Raw genomic sequence first — 17702 nt, forward strand, 5'->3', positions numbered from 1 at the left:
TCAGCCTATTTTCTTAGACTAAGCAGAACTAAACGAGCTAATATTTATCAAAGACTTATGCACCAGGTACTGTTTTGGGTGCTTTTAACTTGCATTATCTCATTTAAGCCTCAAAAATATGTAGAAATATGTAATCATCCCTCTTTTATACTGAAGCCAGAGAGGTTAAGTGACTTGTCCAAGGTCACAAAGAAAGTCCCTGGGGAAGACAGGGTTCAAACTCAGATAGCTGGCTGCAGAGCACCTGCTGCGTCCCCTGACCAGCTCCCAGAACACGTTCAAGGGACGTGGCCATGGTGCTTACCTTTGATGTTGATCTGTACACCTTTGGACACGGTCAGCCCTTTGTCATTGTGAGCCTCACAACTGAAGACGGCTGTCTCCGTCAGACCTGGAATGGAAGGGGAGTCATGAGACCAGGCTCACAGAGAACAGGCTGCAGCTCACCAGAATCCGAGGGTTGTTTTAGCATTCTTTTACTTTTTGGTTCATGGCTTCAGGCCATAAATGCAAAGTTAATTTTAAAACTATGCTGGTGGCTGAAACACAAACCCGGGATTGAACCCTAGCTACCAGGAGCAAGTCAACCATGGGCCTAAAGGCAGCTGTTCTTTATTTAAGTGTTTTATTTTTCCCGGATGGTGAGATGTTAGGTAACAAAAGCAGCAATATTTAGACTTAAATTTCTGCAGGGAGGTATGCTAATCACTGGCCCCAATGTCAAGAAGAGTGATGCCTGAGGCTCATCTGGACGGTCGCATGCTGCTTAGCCACAAGTACATACGGCATCACATACTAATGACATTTCAGGAGACCAGACATAGCAGGATGAAAGTCACAGTGCTTAATTTCAGGTGGTCTGTCGTAATGAATCCATTTTTAAAAGTGAAAATTAGGGGTGCCTGGGTGGCTCAGTTGGTGAAGTGTCTGCCTTCAGCTTGGGTCATGATCTCAGGTCCTGGGATCGAGCCCTGCTTCAGGCTCCCAGCTCAGCAGGGAGCCTGCTTCTTCCTCTCCCTCTACCCCTTACCCCTGCTCCTGTTCTCTCTCTCTCAAATAAATAAATAAAATAAATTTAAAAAATTCTGAAAAAAGTCACAATTCATAAAGAATTAATACATAAACACAAGATGATAATATTACTTGAAGACACTAGTGCTAAATGAAGAAAAATTCTATCATTTCAGAGGTTTGAAAACATCTTAGAAATTTAAAAAACTAGTTGATTTATTAATTTTAAATAGAAAGGAGAGGTAATCTAGATACTGGTTTCTAATACTATTTGCCAATAAAAGGAACCAGAACTCGGGGCACCTGGGTGACTCAGTGGGTTAAGCCTCTGCCTTCAGCTCAGGTCATGATCTCAGGGTCCTGGGATCGAGCCCCGCATCGGGCTCTCTGCCCGGCAGGGAGCCTGCTTCCTCCTCTCTCTCTGCTTGCCTTTCTGCCTACTTGTGATCTCTCTCTGTCAAATAAATAAATAAAATCTTAAAAAAAATAAAAAAATAAAAGGAACCAGAACTCATTGGAGAAATGGCTGATTTCTCAGATTGGAGCAGGAAACAGGTAAGATGAGCCTGGAACAAATTTAACACAAACATCACGTGGTGTGCACACACACACGCGCACGCATACAAGCACACACACGCAGAGTGATGGGGGAATGACAGAGACATAGAAACCAACGGAAAGAACTCCTAATAACCAAAGCTGGAACAGTTTGAGCAAGAAAATAAATGAAGTAGCCTTGGATTGTAAACCAAAGTATAAAATAAATATTCACAAGTGGATTCTCAGTATTTATACTGAGATAAATAAATGATTAAATAATGTGAAGGAACAAACAAGTGTCCTATGAAGAAGAATTTATGTGGATTCTCTGCCCTCAAGGGGGAGGATCATAATTCCCAACCCCTTAGGCATGGGCTGCACAAAGTGACTTCCTTCCGAAGAGGACAGTATGAAAAGGAAATAAAAGCAAAACTTTATTTATTTTTCTTAAACTTTAGAGTGGAGAAAATGATAAACACTACCTTGGCCATACGACCAAGGTCAACACCACGAAGTCATGTTGACAGAATGTATCCTTGATATGATGTAATGAAAATGGCACTTCCCCTCTGCAATCTTCCTCCCCAAAACATACAACCCAAGTCTCATCAGGAGGAAAGTATCAGAGAGTTCAAACGGTGAGGTGTTCCATAAGAAATCTGACCATTTTTCCTCAAAACTGTCAAGACAATTAAAAACAAGGAAAGTTTGAGAAACTGTCACAACCAAGAGGAGCCGAAGGAGACAAGACCACTAAATCCTGGATGAAATCATTGGACCATACAAGGGTATTAGGTAAAAACTAAGGAAATCTGAATATAGACTTGAGTTAATAATAATGTTCTTTGGTTCACTGATTATAGCAAATACATCACACTAATGTAAGATGTTACTAATGGGACGTGTAAGTGGGGTTTATGGGAAAATCTGTATTATCTGCACGATTCCTAAAATCTAAGACTATTCTAAAATTAAAAATTTTGGTTTTGTTTTTATTTTTTTAAAGCACAGTCATATGTACCATCTAGTAGATTCTGGAAACTTCTCTGTCTCTGGCGCACAAAGGTGTCTTTGGCACAGAATTCACATCATGAACTAGAGAAAGAAAAACTTCTTGAAATTAGACCTCCATTCACTTCCTGCCTGAAAACCTTACTCTGTTTTCTTCTATCCACTGTACAGGAAATTCTCCAACAGATAATTTTAAAATTCAAAGCTTGTCACTAACAGTAATTAAAAATTTGAAAAAGCAGGGAGGAACAAGCTGCCAAGGGAAGGCCAGCCCAAGGCTGGGCCAAGTGGCCAGAGAACTGCCTGGGAGAAGTTCTAAGAAATGCAAACCTGATCCCTATTTTATGTTGGCTCTTCTCTTGAGGGTTAGAAGTGCACCAAAAAACCAGTGCTGGTGGGGTTCTGTTCTTTTCCATCCAGATGAAGTTAGTCCAGGCGCCTGAGTTCTGCTGACTAGACAGGGTCTCTCAAGAAAAAACGAAGCTGTGCATCTCTGTCCTACAATTCTATGGTGACTTTTTACTGCTCTGAAATAATGTTCTGTCGAATAGGACAGATACTTCAAGTATTTTCATTTTCTGAGGTGAGGAGTATTTCCCTCAGAATGGAGGAAAATCCTAATTAAATGGCTTCGATTTTCTTGACAATTCCAAGAGCAAGGAAACTAAAATTTCAGATAGGAACCATCACTTCACATTTTTGGTCCCTCCCTTTTGAGTGACAGACGAAATTGCTAACAGTTTGTGCGACGGCTTAAAAAACATATATTTGTTTCACTGAAGAGGAATATTTATGCCAAGCCCAGTATCCACATCTATAAAAGGACACCCTTGAATACCCTGCCTCAGGGGTCTTTTATGTTCTGCTTGTATTCCTCCCAAATAACTTTGGGAAAAATATATGTAGTCTCTCATAAATTTTAAGGTTTGCACCTTAAATTTTTTATGATTTAAAGGGCTGCAAAGAATATAATTTCAGGTTCTCTGACATTTTAAAGTGAAATTCCTTTAAAGGCACTTATATAGTGTACCCATAACTGGGATGGGAGACCCAGCATTATCCAATGAAACAATTTTCTCTCAGCAGCCAGAAGTGTTCCATCATGATTTTCTACTTCCCCCGCAGAATTTTATCCAGATGGCATAATTATGTGGGTTTGGAAGTCATGATTCATCACCCTACAACACTTCTTGGCAACGAAAATACACATACGTACTGAAACTGGAAAAAAGATTTCTTCTAGATCGATTATCTTCACAACTATTATTAGGGCACAACCCAACAAGACAATATATATAATTCTTTTTTTTTCTTTTTGAACACATGGCCCTGAGATTAAGACCTAAGCCAAGATCAAGAGGTAGGTGCTTAACTGACTGAGACACTCAGATGATCTGACAATGTATATAATTCTTAAACATAAACAGTAAAATTTTACTAGGAGGGCAAGTCCTTTGTTGAACAAAATTTGGAATCTTTTAGGTAGTGATCTGGAAATTTCTTAACCTTGAGCCAATACACTACAGCAGCCACTCTCAAAGTGTGGTCTAGAGACTCCTAGACAAAGGATCTCAGAGGCCCTCTTAGGGGCCCTAATGATGAACACTATTTTTGTCATAATAATAAAAATAATAACACTAACAATAATGATAAGAAATTCCTTTCCACTTTCATGCTCTTAGGAACATGTGATACAATGTTCCAGAATGTTCTAGAGGCTGTATGTTGTGTGATGATGTTAGTAGTTCTATCAGGTAACTGAGTACGTTCTTATGTATTTTTATGCTCTAAAGGTTTTGTTTTAGTTTCTAATTCAGTACTTATCAACAGATAGAACTCACATAAAAAACCTTTTTGGTTCTCAATAATTTCTAAGTCTGTAAAGGGATCTTGAGACCAAAGCATTTGAGAACTGATGTCCTGTAGTTGACTCCAGATAAGTCAGGAAGAGGTCCTTCTTCTTTCGCAAAGTGAAGGAGAGATTTGGACTCCCGGCACTTTGTCAGGCATTAACTCTACAAGGAAGACGAATACATTCCAGAGTGGACCAAGACCTCCTCCCTCAAAGCCACCGCCTGGCATCCATGCTGGGGACCATTATTTCACAGTCCAACCTGTGACACTTTGGTTTTCATGCTGAAGAATCACCTTTAGCCTTCCAAGTCATAAGCTTTCAAATAAGACGCCCATTTCACCAGTCTCCACGAATGCGCAAAATCTGGCTTATATTTAGAAAAACTGGCTTTGGCTCAATCAGAAAATACAGAGAGTTGTTATGCAAACTATATTTTTTATACAGTCGAGCTAGACACAGTTATTTGACTTTAATGACTCTTGTCAAAACTCTTGGGAAACACTTGAGTACAAGATACAGATCACATTCCAGGCCTGCCAGGAGCTGAAAAAAACAAAAAAACAAGAGGACGGATTCCTTTCGTGAGATCGATTCCTTTCATGAGATCCGCTGACCGGCTATAGATCCCTAAGTAAGACAACTTGGGGCCCACTGTTCTTCAGAGCTGCAAGGTTTATCAACACTGAAAGTGAAACTGCTTATCAGGAACATGATGTTAAGTGGGAAGTCGCTTTTCCTTTTTGTGTTTCTTTTCAAAGTGGACACAAAGTCAGGAAGACAATCTCTGGCAAATTCTCTGGCAGGAGACATCAGCATTAGTAAGAATTCCCCAGAAGTAGCCAAACCACCTATTCTAGCAGTTCTGTCCATGCGCTGGAGTGGTTCATGCCCACAGGCCAAACGGACGGCAGCAGCCAGAAGGGGAAACTGGTTCAAACCAAAGTTAACTTTCTCCCCAAGTGGATGGGCCAAAACTGAAGGCAAAATACAGTCTTCTTTGCTTAATGTATTCAGTTATATATACTTCCTTGGTTTAATGGCACTAGCCTCTGGGCTAGAGACTCATGGAAGAGCCTGGGTTGGATATGGCAACTGGCGTGTGCTGGGAAAGACTGTTGCCTCTCACTTTCCTTTCCACTTCTCTGTCTGGGTGAACAATACCCAGACTGGAATAGACCTTGAAGTTTTATAGCCCCAGCCCTTGTGGCTTTCCAGGGGAAAAAAAGCCATCCACCCCCTTAAGTCCCCACCCTACTACCCACTCTCTCCGGAGTGACCCTGGTAACCGGAGCCTCCCGTCTTTCTGAGCCATGTCCTCCTCCAGTGGGCCACCCCCTCTGTGTACTCGGTCACATCCCACCCAACTCCTGACGTTCATGGCCCTCTTGCTTGGTCTGCTCGTTTAAAAAAAAAAAAAGACAGCCTCTGACATGGGGTCTGAAAGATATTTTTAAAGGACATTTAGTAACAGGATGTTCCCTCCAGGGAAGGACAATCAGAATCGCTAAGAAAGCAACTTCTAAGAGCACCAGTTGGGCCAATTCTTAAGTTCTGGATAAGCAGCCCTTTCTCTCTTTCTTCTTTTTTTTTTCCCTAGAGCAAAAGAGGCAAAGCAACGGAAGGACATTTTGCATAAAGGAAGTTGCCTATTAACTTGGAACACACTCTCTGCCCTGAATTCATTCATTCAACACATACTTACTGAGTACTTACTAGGTGTCAGACATTTTCTCAGGCACTTGGGGTATATCCATGAATAAAAGAGATCCCTGCTTTTACAGAGCTCGTATTCTCACAAAGGGTAGTGGGTAAGAAGGAATAACCTTGATAAATAAGTAAGCTTCACGCTCTATCAGAAGGTGATTAATGCCATGGAAAAACAGAAAAGGATCAGAGGGCCAGGGATGGGTTGGGAAGTGGGCTGTGATTTTAAATATTCAGGACAGAGGTGGCTCAGGGTAATGTCCTCAGAGTAGTGACTCTGAGTGAGTGAATGGGCTAATGATGGGGGGAGGTGAATTCTGGGCAAAGGAAACGGGCCTTGCTTTGTTCTTTAAGTAGGATGGGAAACCCAAAGCTTTGAGCAGAAGACCAATATAATCCAACTTGTGTTTTATCAGGATCCAGGATTGTTGCAGGAGCCACATGGAGATGAAACCCTAAGCAAGCAGGTCCCATACTAGCTCCAAATTTTTTCCTGATCTGAAAATGGGTATTAAAAACGCCTTAACTGGGGCACCTGGGTGGCTTAGTCCGTTAAGCGTCCGCCTTCGGCTTGGGTCATGATCCCAGAGTCCTGGGATGCAGCCCCGCATCAGGCTCCCTGCTCAGTGGGGAGTCTGCTTCTCCCTCTGCCTGCTGCTCCCCCTGCTTGTGCTCTCTCTGATAAAAAAAAAAAAAAAAATAGATAAAATCGTTAAAATCTTGAAATAAAAAATAGAAACAAAACTGTGCGGTGCAGGGTGGCTCAGTCCGCTGAGCCTCCAACTCTTTTTTTTTTTTTTTTTTTTTTTTTTTTTTAGATTTTATTTCTTTATTTGACAGACATAGATCACAAGTAGGCAGAGAGGCAGGCAGAGAGAGAGAGGGGAGGAAGCAGGCTCCCCGCTGAGCAGAGAGCCCGATGCGGGGCTCGATCCCAGGACCCTAGGATCACGACCTGAGCCGAAGGCAGAGGCTTTAACCCACTGAGCCACCCAGGCACCCCTGAGCCTCCAACTCTTAATTTTGGCTTGGGTTGTGATCTCAGGGTAGTGAGATTGGGCTCTGTGTTGGGTTCTGTGCTCCACATGGAGTATTCTCGTCCCTCTCCCTTCGCTCCTCCCTCCCTCAGCTCATGCTCTCTCTCTCAAATAAATAAAATCTTCTAAAAAATAAACAAAACAAAATTTTGTTTTTCGAATAATTTTCAATTTACAAGAAACTGCATAACTAGTAGAGTTCTTGTACATCCTTCAGCAGCTTCCCTTAATGATAAGATCTTTATAATCATACAGAACTTACATAATCATACATAATCATACAGTGAACAAAACCAAAAGTCAGTACAATACAATTAACTCAAATACAGACCATATTCAGATTTTACCAATTTTTGTTCCTTTTTGGGGGGGTGGTGTGGGGGGTGGTGTATAGCTCTATGAAATTTTATTTCAGGTAAGGTTTGTACTACTTCAGCACCAAAAAAAAAAGCTCCCTCATATTTTAGGAACATCCTACCTAAGCTAAACCCTGATTAATCATCATCACTTTGTCATTTCTGAGAATGTTATATAAATTGAATCACACAGCATGCAATCTTTGAGATTGGCTTTGTTGACTCAGAACAGTGCCCTTTAGACAAAGTATTGCTTTGCTTGTGTCTCTTAAAGACAGCTCTTATGTCACAGAGGGACAAAAAACCCAACTGGTATCAAGAGAAAAAAAGCATACAGCCTTCCTGTTCATAAATGTGCTTGCTCAAAGCAAGTTTCAACAATCAGGACTCTTTAAACCATGGTCCTACTTAGCACTCTCTTGGTAGAAGTGATCTCGGAAAAAGTTTACTTCTTGGTTAATTTCAATGTGGTTAATTTCAAGATGGGATGGCCTCTCCCTGCAAACACTCCCAGGTTTGCAGCAGCAGGTGAAGCATAAACCCCACCCCAGGCATATCCGGTCAGAATGGCACCTAGTTCCTCAACTGTGAACTTCTGAAGTGGGCTCAGGTCTCACTACCGCATCCTCAAAATTAAACACAGATGTAAGTAAGAATAATGTAAATTCTTTAACAGTGTTACAAAATTGAGGTGCCTGGAATAGTCCACAGATCCCTGACGTGCTCTAACTCGGTGTGTCAAAAGTTTGCATGGTTGGCCCTTTCTCCACAGACCTCCTTAAGCCCTCTGTCTACAAAATGGGTGTGAAAAAACTGCTCTATTAATGTCATAGAACTGGTTAGAAATATAAATGAGAAGGAGTTTAAATGCAAAAGCAATTATGCAAATACAAGTTACTTCACTGTCATTATGTTCCTTTGTCCCAGTCAAGGGATCTCTGACTCAAGTTCTGTTTATAATTCATTTGTTCATTAGTTCATTCATTCATTCCGACAGTTCTGATGTGCCAGGCACTGTGATAGGTGGCAGGGCTGAGGTAATGAATAACTAATATGTAATAATAACACTGATCAATAATTCAGGGTGGGGAGACAGTAGATGGTTGTGCTTCCACATGGGGAAGAGGTACAAACTTGATGGAAGAGGCACTGTAGAAACACAGACAAGGACTAGCTGTCCAGAAAGGTTTTCAGAAAAGAAATACATATGGATACAAAGATGTCCACGAAATACATATGGATACAAAGATGTCCACGTAAGTAACAACCACCACCAAAATAAAACCACCTATATGCTAATCAACAAGGGGGTGGTTAAATAAATTATAGTCCATTCATGCAATGAGGCGATTATCATAAACAGTGAGAGGTCCATGAGTACCTACATAAAAGATCTACATGTCTTGGTCATCTATGTGTGTATGTACATATGTGAGAACATTTAAAGGAGAAGAGCCTAGAAGGAAGTGAACCAGTGGCTCACACTGTGTGTTATCACACACACTGTCTGTGACAACTATGTGGGGAGTGAACGCATAGAGATTTAAGGGAGACTTGCCCATTTTGCTTTGGTATGTTGCTATGGTTTGAATATTTTACAATGAAAATGTGTTCACGTATTATTTGGGTAATAAAAAGGCTGAAATAAGGGTGCCTGGGTGGCTCAGCTGGTTAAGTGACTGACTTTTGGTTTTGGCGCAGGTCATGATCCCAGTGTTGTGAGATGGAGCCCCACATCAGGCTCTGCACTCAGCTTGGAGTCTGCCTGAGAGTCTCTCTCTCCCTCTCCCTCTGCCCCTCCCCTCAGTCACGCTTGTTCACACACTTGCTCTCTCTCTCTCAAATAAGTAAATAAATAAAATCTTTTTAAAAAAAGATTTTATTTATTTATTGGACAGAGATTACAAGTAGGCAGAGAGGCAGGCAGAGAGAGAGAGGAGGAAGCAGGCTCCCCGCTGAGCAGAGAGCCCGACGCGGGGCTCGATCCCAGGACCCTGAGATCATGACCTGAGCTGAAGGCAGAGGCTTCAACCCATTGAGCCACCCAGGCACCACAGTAAATAAATAAAATCTTTAAAAAAAAAATTAAAAAGGCTGAAATTAGTCTGCATGTGTATTATCATTCTAATTTGAAGGAAAATCATAATATATATATATATATATATATATATATATATACCCAAACAAATACAGTTACAGAAAAAGTTTAAACAGAAACAAATCTGTTTTGTTGTAACTGTACATGTATAATAAGATGTAAAACTACATTTTCTGAATTTTCTACATTTTAGATATAAAACCATTTAATAATTATGTGAAATAAAATTTTTAAAAACTGTTGTTTTGTTTTTTAAGAGAGTGGGGCAGAGGCAGAGGGAAAGGGAGAGAGAATCTTAAGCAGGTTCCACACCCAGCCTCACGACCTGGATCCCCTCAAATCGTTTTATTTTGAAATAATTATGGATTCATGAAAAGATGTAAAGAAACATCCAGGGCAGTTCAGCGTATCCTTCACCCTACCTCCCGAATGTTAACGTCTTACATAACCACAGCACACTGTCAAAACCAGGAAACTGACATTGGTCCCGCCCACAGAGCTTACGGAGATTTCATCAATTATACACAGACTCGTGTGTGTGTGTGTGTGTGTGCATGCACGTGCGCACACATGCATGCCCATTCATGTACCTCTATGTAAGTTAACCACATGTGTAGCTTTGTGTAAATATCATCACAATAAAGGTTGTTTTAAAAACACACTGTTGGGGGGCGCTGGGTGGCTCAGTCAGTTAAGTATCCAACTCTTGATTTCAGCTCTGGTCATAATCTCAGGGTTCTCAGATCAAGCCCTCCATCCAGCTACACACTCAGTGTGCAATTTCCTTGAGATTTTCTCTTTCCCTCTTCCTCTGCACCCCCATCCCTGGCTTACACGTGCTTGCACATGCTCTCTCTCTAATACATAAATACATAAATAAACAAAAAAACCCACACTATTAGGCTATAAGCTGCTCTATTTCTATTTTATTTCTATCTTCTCTATCAAAGAAAAAAACTTCAAATTAAAAAAAAGTAAAATAAAAATTGTAATGAACTTGCAACCCCAAATAGGTTGTAGTTGTGAGAGTATATCACCATTTAGAAATACATCAGTTCTCCAAGCTGAGACAAATTATACATAGTCTTGGGTATTAAAAGAATTGTCAAATCTTATCACAGAAACACACTTTTACCTTCCTTTTTTTTTTTTTTTAACACTTTTACCTTCTAAGAAAACATGCAATAGAGGAAAACCTCCAGATGAACAGAGATTGATAAACTGTCCCTATTTTATTTTCTTTGATTTAAAAAAGATTTTATTGGGGCGCCTCGGTGGCTCAGTGGGTTAAGCCTTGCCTTTGGCTCAGGTCATGATCTCAGGGTCCTTGGATGGAGCCCCGAATCAGGCTCTCTGCTCAGCAGGGAGCCTGCTTCCCCCTCTCTGCTGGCCTCTCTGCCTACTTGTGATCTCTCTCTCTCTCTGTCAAATAAATAAATAAAATCTTTTTAAAAAAATAAAAAATAAAAAAGATTGTATTTATTTATTGAGAGATAGAGTGAATGAGAGAGAGCATGAGCAAGAGGAGGGAGAGGGAGAAGCAGACTCCCCGCTGATAAGGGAACTCAATGTGAGGCCTGATCCCAGGACGACCTGAGCTAAAGGCAGATGCTCAACTGACTAAGGCACGAAGGCACCTTGTCCCTATTTTCATAAAGAAAAAATACACTGATCCTGGTAGTACAGAATCACTGAGAGACAAATCCACCACAAAACTTAAAAGAGGGCTATCAAGGGGCACCTGGGTGGCTCAGCTGGTTAAGCATCTACCCTTGGCTCAAGTCACAATCCCAAGGTCCTGGGATGGAGCCCCGGGTTGGGCTCCCTGTTCAGTGGGGAGCCTGCTTCTCCATTTCCTCCCCACTCATGCTCTCTGTTGTTATCTCTGTCTCTCTCAAATAAATAGATAGATAAAATCTTTCTTTTTTAAGATTTTATTTATTTATTTGATGGAGAGAGAGAGAAAGATCACAAGTAGGCAGAGAGGCAGGTAGAGAGAGGGGAGGAAGCAGACTTCCTGCTGAGCAGAGAGCCCAATGTGGGGCTCGATCCCAGAACCCTGAGATCATGACCTGAGCTGAAGACAGAGGCTTAACCCACTGAGCCACCCAGGCGACCCCTAGATAGGTAAAATATTAAAAAGAAAAAAAAAAAGAGTGCTATCAAACTAGTGCATGTAAGAATGTGGGAAATTGTTGCACCTAGTTATTTAGCTCACCCAGAAGTCAGGTCTAATTTTTGAATTGAATTCAAGCTATTTCCAGACTTTCTGTGATAGTTACCAGCCCAATGTAGTGATAACATCTCAGAAGATAAGAAAGAGAAATAAATGGAAGGAAAATGAAAGCAGGCAGATTTACAAGTGGTTGAACAGTAGCCAAGAAAGTTGATTTAATGAGCTGATGTCAACTCAGTCTGCCTTTATCAGCAGGTCACGGGACTCTGCCCTCGGTTAGGATGGAATCTAGATTTTCATCAACAACTTGGATGAGACACAAAAGGCAGCTGGCACAGAGCAAGAGGCTGATTTGTTAATTGAAGGAGAGGATGGGGGTTCCAACTGGCCTCCATGGGCTGAGACAATGGTTTACATTTTTATAAGGAAAAATGGTAGGCTGAACTTCCAAAAATAATTAAAGATACAAGAAACAGGAGAGCTTTGACTTTGCAGTAATTAATGAGAAAAAAGACGTGAGGATTTCAGTTAGCCTCAAAGTCAACATTAATCAACATGTTAACCTTCATCAAAAAAAGTAATGCAGGGGCGCCTGGGTGGCTCAATGGGTTAAAGCCTCTGCCTTCGGCTCAGGTCGTGATCCCAGGGTCTTGGGATCGAGCCCCGCATCAGGCTCTCTGGTCAGCAGGGAGCCTGCTTCCTCCTCTCTCTCTCTGCCTGCTTCTCTGTCTACTTGTGATCTCTGTCGAGTGAATGAATAAAATCTTTAAAAAAAAAAAAAAAAGTAATGCAAACTACACTACCAGAAATATTGTGTCCCAAACACGATATTGGAGTGTCCACTGAAATTTATGCATGTCTTTTCAAAACAACACCAATGTTACTAAACTCTTTCAGAAAATAGAGGGGGTAGGGATACGTACTAACTAGATTTATGAAGACAAGAATACCCTGATACCAAAAACTGACATTCCATAAACAAAATTACAGACCACTCCCCTCACGAGCACTGTTGTACAATAAAGAATTTAGCTTGTGTCCCTTATAACTGCCTGGTGACAGGAGTAGCTTTGTTACACTAATGAAGTGTAGAATAGCCCCTGGAAAACCTCAGGAGGAAGACAGATCACCAGAACGACCAGCCATGTGATGAGAGGGTTGAGGGGTCTGGAGACTGTGTTCAATCACATGGCAATGATTTCTTTTCTTTCCTTTTTTTTTTTTTTAAATTTTATTTATTTATTTGACAGAGAGAGATCACAAGTAGGCAGAGAGAGAGAGAGAGAGAGAGAGGAGGAAGCAGGCTCCCCGCTGAGCAAAGAGCCCGATGTGGGACTCGATCCCAGGACTCTGGGATCATGACCTGAGCTGAAGGCAGAGGCTCAACCCACTGAGCCACCCAGGCACCCCTTTTCTTTCCTTTTTTTTTTTCTTTCTCTCTCTCTCTCTCTCTCTTTTTTAAAAATATTTCCATTTGAGAGAGAGAGAGAGAGAGAGCATGAGAGGGGACAGGTCAGAGGGAGAAACAGGTTCCCCGCTGAGCAGGGAGCCCGATGTAGGACTCAATCCCAGGACTCCAGGATCATGACTGGAGCCAAAGGCAGCTGCCCAACCAGCTGAGCCACCCAGGCACCCACGGCCAATGATCTCATCAGTTATGCCCATGCACGGAGATTTCAGTAAAAAAATCTGCACCCCAAAGTTCAGTAGAGCGTCCTTTTCCTGGATATGCCAGGAGGGTGACACCGCTTGATTCAAACAGGAGAGGGCATGGAAGCTCTCTGCATGCAAGACCCTCCCAGACATCACCCCAGGTATACCCCTTGTAGTAAAACTGTAATTGTTAAGCACAGCATTTTCCTGAGTTCTGTGAGCTGGTCTAGCAAATTATCAAACCAGAGGGGGTCATGGGAATCTCCAATTTATAGCCAGTCAGTAAGAAGTGCTGGTGGTCTGGGGACACTACCCCCCATCCTGACACTTGTGGTTGGCACCTGAAGTGAGCCTTGTGGCAGACTTTGGGAAGTCAGTTTCAGAACTGGATTGCAGTACACACAGTTGGTGTTACCTTGGTCTAGCAGTGAAACAGAGTAAACGTAAACGCAAAAGTCTTTAAATATTAGCAAACTGATTCCACCACAATACATCATGACCAAGTAGAGTTTGGCCGAGGAATGCACACTGGTTTAACATTCGAAAATCAAATCAGTGCAATCTGCTGCAGTAGGAGAATAATGGAGAAAAACTATGTGATCATCTGATTAAAAAAAATAAATTTGGCAAACTGAGAATAGAAGGAAAGTTCTTCAACCTAAGGAAGGGCACTGACCAAAATCCAATTTCTGTCATAGCTGGTGACTGGGATAGAGATATTAACTCTTCCCACTTTTATTCAGCATTATGCTAGAGTCTTAGTTAGTAAAATAAGGAAAGAGGCAGGGATAAAAATGCAAGATTGGACACCTATTTGCAGGTGACAGTGTTTACAAAAAAAAATCTAAGGAATCTACAAAACAACAACAACAACAAAACACTCTTAGAAACTAACACATTAACTTAACAAGCAAGGTTGTAGGATGTAAGATCAACGTACAAAAATCCATTTATTTCCTATATACTAATAGTAAGCAATTGGGAAATGAATTCAAATTTGCTACTTAACCAGCATCGACAACATAAAATATTTACAAATAACTTTAACAAGTGACATATAAGACCTCTACATTAAGGACTATAAAAAATTGCTGAGAGAAATTAAAGAAGACCTAAATAAATGGACAGAGTGTGTTCTTGGATTGGAAGTCTCAATATTATTAAGATGCGATCCCCCCCAAACTGATCTATAAATTCAATACAACTGCAAACAAAATCACAACAGACTCTTGCAAAAGCTATCAAGCTGATTCTAAGATTTTTATGAGAACAGGCATAAGACCCGAAGTGATACTTCCATGAAAACGATATATGACTGGTCCACAAGCACAATAAAAAAATGCTAAAATCTTGTCTTTTTTTTTTTAAGATTTTATTTATTTATTTGAGAGAGCACAAGCAGTGGGGAGGGTCAGAGGGAGAGGGAGAAACACTTTCCACTGAGCAGGGAGCCCAACACGGGGCTCGACCCCAGCACTCTGGGATCATGACCTGAACCGAAGTCAGATGCTTAACTGAGTGAGCCACCCAGACACCCCACTCAAATCTTTTCTAAATCTAATTTAAAATTTGAAAGTAGGGAAATGAAATGCAAATTAAAAATTTACTGTTGCATATTCACTAGAATGTCTAAAATGAAAAAAAAAAACAACCCTCACCGTATCAAATGTTGGCAAGGACATGGATAGAGCAACTGAACACTCATCCACTGGGGCTAGGAATATAGCTTGGCACAACTTAGAACACAGTTTGGTGGTTTTCTTAAAAGTTAAACATATACCCAGTATATGATCCAGATGTTCTTCTCCCAGGTATGATCCAAGACAAAATAAAAATCTGTGTCTCCCCAAAGCCTTGCACACAAATATCTGTAGCTCCTTTATTTATCCATAAACATCCCAAACGTTCACCACACAAACAAAATGGCGCACATCCGTACCATAGACCACTATTGGCAATAACAACATACTACTCACATGTCAACATGAGGAGTCCCAAAAACATCACACTGAGGGAAAGAAGCCGGACACAAAAGAATATATATACTTTACAATTCCACTCATTCCATGTTCAAGACCTAGCAAACTGATCTATGGTGACAGATGTCAGAACACCACTGCCTATGAGAGGTGGAGGCTGATGGGAAGGGAGCATGAGGGCACATTCTGAGGTGACGGCAATGTTCTGGGTCTTGACTGAAGTGGTGGTTCCATGCGTGTCTACATTTATCAAAACTCACTGAGCTGTGCATTTAAGTTCTACACACCTAACTGTATGTCAATTTCGCCTCAATGAAAACAAGTCTTTCTTTATGGGACTTCAGAGCCACCATCCTAGAAAGGGTGGGGGTATAGTTTTCAAATGGACTTTGTTTGGGTTTTTCAAATTACTTATTTATTTTTATTTTTTAAATTTAAAAATTTTTTTAAATTTAAATTTTAGGTGGTTAACATACAGTGCAATACTGGTTTCTGTAGTAGCATTCGGTGATTTTATCCCTTACACAGAACACCTGGTGCTCATCATCACAAGTGCCCTCCTTAATGCCCACCGCCCATCTAGCCCATCCCCCCCATCTCCCTCTAACAAGCCTCAATTTGATCTCTATCATTAAGAGTCTCTTATGGCTTGTTTCCCTCTCTCCCTTTTTTCTCTTCCTCCTTCCCATGATGTTCACCTGTTTTCTTTCTTAAATTCCACATGAGATCATATGGTATTTATCTTCCTCTGAATTATTTCACTTAGCATAACACACTCTAGCTCCATCCACATCGTTGCAAATGGCAAGATTTCATTCTTTTTTTAAAAGATTTTATTTATTTATATGTGAGAGAGAGAGAGAGAGGGAGCTCAAGCAGGGGGAGGGGCAGAGGGAGAAACAGATTCCCCACTGAGCAGAGAGCCCAACAAGGGGCTCAATCCCAGGACCCTGAGATCGTGACCTGAGTAAGAGGCTAGATGCTTAACTGACTGAGCCACCCAGGTCCCCCAGGATTTGTTCTTTTTGATGGCTGAGTAATATTCCTGTGTGTGTGTGTGTATACACACCACATATTCTTTATCCATTCATCAGTTGATGGACATATGGGCTCTCTCCATAGTTGATAATGTGGGAGAAGATATTCGCAAATGACATATCTGATAAAGGGTTAGTATCCAAAATCTACAAAGAACTTATCAACCTCAACACCCAAAAAACAAGTATCCCAATTAAGAAAAGGACAGAAACATGAATAGACACTTTTCCAAAAAAGACATCCAGATGGCCAACAGACACATGAAAAGATGCTCAACATCACTTGGTATCAAGGAAATACAAATCAAAACCATGATGAGACACGATCTCACATTAGTCAGGATGGCTAAAATCAACAACACAAGAAACAACAGCTGTTAGTGAGGATAAAGAGAAAGGGGAACCCTCTTCCACTGTTGGTAGGAATGCAAGCACTGGTGCAGCCACTCTGGAGAACAGTATGGAGGTTCCTCAAATTGACTTTGAACTAAGAAGGAGCTTGATTATCAACTCCTTGGGAGAAATTCGAAGACAATTCAGATGGAGGCAGAGAAAACCATAATGTTCCTTATGCAGTGAGGAGTGAGGAAAGTGATCCAGAGGCTGGCATTCACTTGCTGGTCTGTTGTCACCATGAATATTCAGTGAGTGCTACTGTGAGTCGGGCACTGCCTTGGGACAGACAAAGTCCTTGTTCGGGCTGAGCATATAATTTCTGAGAAGACAGACAAGAGGCTAAACAAATAAGTGGGTGATGATAGACTGTGATGAGTGCAACGATGGAGTCCACTGGAACACATGACTAGGAGTCAATAAAGAGGTGGGAAGGATCTAAAATAGCTGAATGACCAGGGAAGGCTTCCTGGAAGAAGTGCTATTGGAGTTGTGTCATGGGACAAAGAGCAAGTGTTCACTGCAGGTAGACAGAAAAGAGAATGCAAAGGTCCTGAGGCAGGAAGGAGGGCCCTGTGTGTGAGGAAATGACAGATAATCAGGATGACTGGTGCTTAATAAGCAGGGACGAGAAGGTGGGGTGGGTGGGGTTGGGTTGGAGAGTTGGGTGGTGGCCAGAGCACACAGGGCTGATGGCAGGGGCAGGAATAACTCAGAGTGACAGTCTAAGACAACAGGGAGCCATGGAGGATGGATTAGAGTGAGGCCAAGGCTGGAAGCAGAGACCCCTTAGGGAGCCCCTGCACTGGTGTTGGCGAGAGCTGGCAGTGATGTGGATGGGGTGCTGCAGCA

At 41.5% G+C, this 17702-nt stretch overlaps 1 protein-coding gene across 2 annotated transcripts in view; it reads right to left on the reverse strand.

Moving 5' to 3' along the window:
* MERTK (MER proto-oncogene, tyrosine kinase) overlaps nt 1-17702 on the reverse strand; it is a 113233-nt gene that overhangs the window by 51496 nt on the left and 44035 nt on the right. For both annotated transcript variants that reach the window (XM_080812661.1, XM_080812662.1), the window contains exon 5: nt 305-391. In XM_080812661.1, coding sequence (XP_080668787.1) covers nt 305-391 — 87 coding nt within the window. The remainder of the gene's footprint in view (nt 1-304; nt 392-17702) is intronic.

This window comes from Martes martes (genome assembly GCF_963455335.1).
Source record: "Martes martes genome assembly, chromosome: 9".
NCBI classification, from domain to species: Eukaryota; Metazoa; Chordata; class Mammalia; order Carnivora; family Mustelidae; genus Martes; species Martes martes.